We start from the raw sequence: 6,086 nt of genomic DNA, 5'->3' as shown, positions 1-6,086 counted from the left end.
GTTCGAAGAAATCGTATTTATGGTCCGATTTGCTTAAAATTCGGTACATAGGTAGCTTTTTGCCTGGATAAGCTTATAGATTCCTGTTTTCCAATTTTCATGCAATTTCGACCAAATCAAGGGGCGAATTCGTCACTAGGCAAGATTTTTTTGCGCCAATCAGAAACAACGGATACTATCAAAATATAATTATAATATATAATATATCTCAACTAATTTATATTTAGAAAGCCGTTTGTTAGTTTTCGCAAGGCTCGAGAGCGGCTGAACCGATTTTTTTGAAACTGCCACCTGCCGCACGTGTCCCAAGGATGGTTTTAGGCTGAAAAAATTCTATATGTAAAGGGGGCGTGGCACTTCCCATACAAACCGAATTTCTCATGCTACATATCTCTGAAAGTGTGCATGGTAGAGTTTTGGAAATTGGTATGGAGATATACGAAATCAATCGCATACCCTTGGAGAAAAATTTTAGCTATAGTAAAAAGGGGTGTGACATCTCCCATACAAACCGAATTTTTCATACTGCTTATCTCTGGAAATTTTTTGGTAGAGTTCTAGAGTTTTGTATGGAGATGTACGAAATAAATCGCATACTCTTGGAGAAAAATTGGAACTATTGGAAAAAGGGGGCGTGGCATCTTCCATACAAACCGAATTTTTCATACTGCCTATCTTTGGAAGTATTCATGGTAGAGTTCTGGAACTTGGTATGGAGATATACGAAATCAATCGCATACTCATGAAGAAAGAGGTCAGCTGTTGGAAAGGGGGGCGTGGCTTACTCCCATATAAATCGAATTTTTATACTGCATATCTCTGAAAGTATTCATGGTACAGTACTGGAACTTCGTATGGAGATATGTACATAGTTGAACTCAAGCCCAAACTCATGGAGAAAATTTGGGCTATTTGAAAAGGGGTGTGAGGCCTACAAACCTACCTTTAGCTATCTTTGAATGAATTTTTTTATTCTCCTGTAGGTGTGTTTGTGAGTGAAATCCTCGTAAATGGTTGTACGGATTTTAACGAAACTTTTTGTGTGTCTTTGAGTGTGTCTCTGGATGGTTTAGTTTCACAATTTAATCCGACAGTTGGCGCTGTAGTTGAGTTATTACTAAAAATCTTATTTATGATCCGATTTGGCTAATGTTTTAAATATGTATGCAATACTATTGCAAAAACGTGCTGCCAAGTGGTGCTGAAGTCGAGCTATTACTAAAAATAGCCAAGTGAGAAAAGGGGCCGTGAAGGTCAGATTAAATCGACCTGTTGCACCATTGAGTATATCGACGGTCCTGCGTTGCAATTGGCCCAATGGATGTGATTTTCCAATACTATTATGCGTTCAAACTTTTAAGGTATTTCGTCTGAAATAAGTATATGTATACTGCATTTCTGTAGAACAATGATACTGTAAAGCTTCTAGGACATTCACTATAGAACCGGGTCATTGTTGCCGCCACGGAGTGAAGAGGAAAAAATGTATTTCGCTTTGCGAATAACCGTGCTATGAAATGCCGCACAACTGGAGAATTTCAAGAACGGATATAACACTTTCCTTAGGTTATTTAAAGCGGCAAATGACCACCAAACCTTAATCTTAGCAGACAAATGTGCCAATGAAAATCGTAAACGTGAATTGTTGGTGAAAATGTTGGACCAAAAAGTTTCAATAAAATATATAAAAATTTTGGGCGGGACGAAGTTCGCCGGGTCTGCTAGTTTTATATATATAGAAGATGTCATGTTGCTTCCCTAACTGATATTCGGGCTGAACTTGTACCAATCACTGGAAATAGTTTTTTTTTTTAATATACTCAATGTGGCTCCTAGAGGGTTAAAAACTAAATTCGGCACATCAACATTAAATCCTCTTTCTTTTGATATGAGTTTCATGAAAATCAATGGGGATGAACTACCTCAAAAGTGTACCACAAAAATCATGCTTGTTTATTAATATATAAGACTAGCAGAGCACCCAATGTAGTTCGGGGTAAACAAATCAAAATATAAAACAGTAATACAAATATTCAGTTCAGCATAATTTAAAGGAGACAAACTATTTTCTTTGTTTACATTAAGGCATCCTTAGGAGCCATACTTTTGGCTTTATCGTGCTATAACTAATATATATTGATCATCACTTGTACTACAAATTTTGTTCCATTATTAATATTAGATGGATTAAGGTAACGATCAAATTTCTAAAATAAAATTATTCTACTACGGTACATTCCGTTTAGCTGCCTATTCGATTAGCTATTTTATTTAGCTGCACTTTTCTAGTAGAATGCTTAATCCGGAAGGGGTTTTATTCATTCAGCCCTATTCTGCATTTCGATTACGTTCCCGCATTCCGCTCCCCAAGAATCGAACTTAGGTATTCTGCGTTACGATCGAATCGAAAGAGGAAGAGGAAGAGTGAAAACATCTCTCGAAATCAGCTGTTTGTCTAGGAATGTGTGAAATCGAAACAAAACAAAAGAAATATTTGCCACCAAACTATAGCAGCTTATGAAGTTAAATTTTGTAAATATTTTAAAATAACTGAATATATCTAACATCATTGTAATTTAAAAATAAAATTTCGTTTGCGCTTTATTTAAGTGGAAACATAATTATAAAAATGAAATCCATAGCCGCGGCGTTATTGCTTGAAGAGGAGAACGAGTCCCAGATTGCTGGTGCGGAAATTGAAAGGCGGAGATTTAGGGACATGTTTGATCTTTCTCAGATGAGTGAAGAGTCATAAATTCATCATGAAGTGTATTACTCATCGCTCAAATCCAGTGAAGTTATAAACGTTGTTTGAGCACTCCACAACATTTGAATTTACTACAGAGTGGAAGATGGAACGCAAATGAATTCCATTTTGAAAGCCGTCAGGAGGAAGAGAAGAACAAAGCTCCATTGCAAATTCGAATTCGACAACATACGCACCTCTTTTTAAAAAGTTAGTAAAGACGAAAACAATAATAAAAGCATCTTTTTTTATGTAACTTCACATTTTGTGTATGTACTAGCGGTACCCCGGTGTGCTTCTCTACACCAAATATTGAAAAATTAACCGTAGACCTACGTTGGGGTCGAAAAAGACCCGAAAATCTCTTTTGAGTAGATATAACTCTATGCGTAGTGGAATTAGAAGTCTGAAAGTTTTTCACTTTTAATTATTATTTGCAATGAACGAAATTACGTAAAAAGCATATTGCTAGCCGTCATTGTTTCGTCCTGAAAAAAATACTCCATAATTCTACGCTTCGGGTCGTTTTCGACCCGAACTGAATTTACCTTATATTTTACCGAAGAGCGAATAAAGATATCATTTAAAAACTGCTATTTTGTTGCAGAATTTCCCAAATGAGGATTATCTTTTTGTAATTGTTGGTAACACTAATGAGGATTATTTTTTTGTAATTGTTGGTTACACTAATTAGGTCAGCTGATTCTTTGATCAGCTGGCATTCCAAGACATTTGACAATTGTAAAACTTTTTGCAAAATCACTAATAAAGGAAAAATAAAAATGTCTCGACTTACTGCGGAACAAATTGCAGATTTTCTAAACAGTGAAAATGAACAAAGTGATGGTGGTGAATTATTTAGTGAAAGTGATACAGAATATGAACCTGAAGAAGATAATCTCAGTGCTGCACTCACCGAGTCTTCTGAAAGCGACAGTGATGAAATATCAAATGCAGAGGAATCTTCTGATTCATTGATATCAAAAGATGGGACATCTTGGAGTACAACACCCCTGATTGAAGGTAAAGAATTCGTAATAATTTTCCTGTTTGAATTGTTTACATTCTGGACTATACTTGTATATAGCTGGGAGAGCAAGGAGTTGCAACGTTTTGAGCTTGCGACCAGGAGTTACACGATATGCAAGTGCTCGTGTGGATTCAATAAAAGACGCATTTTTACTGTTCTTTCCTCCTCCAGTTGAAAATATAATTTTGAGGAACACGAACACTTATGGCAAACATATATTTGGTCAAAACCACAAGGAAGTAAATCGCGACTTGTTGCATGCTTACTTTGCAGTTTTGCTAATGGCGGGAGTGTATAAGTATGAAATGTCTAGCTATTATCCTCCGTTTCATTTTACTCATGGTTATACATATGCAATTTTTAGATCAAAAAATGAAAACGTTGAAGACCTTTTCTGTTCAACTTATGGAAGACCAATATTTCGATCTATAATGTCTAAGGAAACATTTCAAAAAATTACCAGAATAATACGGTTTGATGATCCAACTTCGCGCCGCAACAACTGTGACAACTTTGACAAATTTACACCAATACGCAACTTGTGGGATAAATGGGTGGAACTGCTGCCAATGTATTATAACCCTAGCGAGTGCGTTACGATCGATGAACAGCTTTTGGGGTTTCATGGAAGATGCAGTTTTCGCCAATACATGCCGAGCAAGCCAGAAAGGTATGGTATAAAATTTTGGATGCTTGCATGTTCAAAGTCTTGCTATGTATGGAACATGCAACCATACTTGGGCAAAATGCCGGGAAACCAACCCGAAAGGATTCAAGGACAGCGCGTTGTACTTGATCTTGTAACCGGATTGAAAGGCCACAATGTGACTATAGACAATTTTTTTAGCTCATTCGAGCTTGGCCAGAAACTTCTTGAAAAAAATTTAACAATGGTGGGGACAATGCGTAAGAACAAACGCAGTATTCCCGCAAAACTGTCGGAATGCAAAAAGGTTCCCGTTTATACTTCGAATTTCGCTTTCACGCAAAATACTACATTAGTTTCATATATTGGACGAAAGGATAAATGCCCTGTAGTGCAGAGCACAATGCACCACACTATGAGTACGGGAGATCCACCCAAAAGATTGCCGGAAATAATCGAATATTACAACAAAACCAAAGGCGGCGTTGACACCGTTGACAAAATGCTATCCACTTACAGTTGTAAACGCAAAACAAATCGCTGGCCAATGGCTGTATTTAGCAATATCGTTGATATTTCGGCCTTAAATGCTTTAATTGTTTGGATGAGTGTAAACAAAGATTGGGTGGATTCTCAAAATAAGGGCCGACGTAAAATTTTTTTACTCGAACTGGGACTCAGCTTGGCAAAGCCATATATGGAACACAGGAAGAATTATACTGGAGAAATCCCCTCAAGGGGCTCGGGTAACCTGGTAATGGATAATGCAGACTCCCAGCCGAGTGGCTCACAGCCGCAACACCCGGTGCCACCAAAAAAAGGGCACGGTGTCACTATTGTGTGTCAGAAAAAAAACATCATTCCGAAAATAAGACAGAATTGACATGTGTCATGTGTAAAAAAAATGTTTGTAAACGTAATCATAACAGAAATATTTGCATTGAATGTCTTGATAATCGTAAGAATGTGTAAAATTAAGCTTATAATCCTTTAAATATTTACTTTAATTCATTATATCAACATAAAATATATTCGGGTCGAAAACGACCCCCAACGTAGAATTCTGAAGTTTTTTTTCCGTAGGTCTACCAAATGAAATTCACAATCGACAGTAAATGAGCACTTGGAAAAACTTCATTCGAAGCCAAAGAATACAACACAGCCACAATTTTCCACAATGGTTTTGTTCACTATAAATCAATGAGGAGAAATACCTGCATGGAAAATTTCCAGTGTACTCAAACTTTTCGTACGAAACGCTGGAACAAATTTGTGCAAAAATATTGAAATTGACGAAAAAAAATAAAATGAAATATGAATTAAGAACTATATATATAAAACTTGCAGCCATGTTTATACTTGACTTAATTTATCCGAAGAAAAAATAAACACAGCACATTATAGCAACAATTTTTCACTATGTTTTCGATTTTTCATGTATGTGCTGTTGTACCATATACGTGGTTCATGTGACAGACATAAACTGTCATATATCATGAACCGCTGGACCGACTTCAGGCCCACTTCACATAACCCATCTGCATGATAGTCCGAATATACCGTTTAAATTTGGTAGAATTCGTGCACTTATTTTTTTATTTAAGATGGGAGGTGCCACGCCCCCCTTTCCCAAAACCGCACATTTTTCTCCATGAGTATGGAAT

At 36.6% G+C, this 6,086-nt stretch overlaps 1 protein-coding gene across 1 annotated transcript; it reads left to right on the top strand.

Moving 5' to 3' along the window:
* The first annotated feature begins 4,207 nt into the window (after positions 1 to 4,207).
* On the top strand, positions 4,208 to 5,305 carry LOC118736150 (piggyBac transposable element-derived protein 4-like). The gene has a single exon (XM_036466248.1). It carries the CDS (start codon positions 4,208 to 4,210, stop codon positions 5,303 to 5,305), a length of 1,098 nt encoding a protein of 365 aa, XP_036322141.1.
* Positions 5,306 to 6,086: the final 781 nt, after the last annotated feature.

The sequence above is a fragment of the Rhagoletis pomonella genome, unplaced genomic scaffold (genome assembly GCF_013731165.1).
Source record: "Rhagoletis pomonella isolate Grant_MI unplaced genomic scaffold, Rhpom_1.0 Rhpom_scaffold_00003, whole genome shotgun sequence".
In the NCBI taxonomy this organism is placed as follows: domain Eukaryota; kingdom Metazoa; phylum Arthropoda; class Insecta; order Diptera; family Tephritidae; genus Rhagoletis; species Rhagoletis pomonella.
Note: the sequence above shows the minus strand (reverse complement) of the source record. Positions and strands in the feature narration are given on the sequence as shown.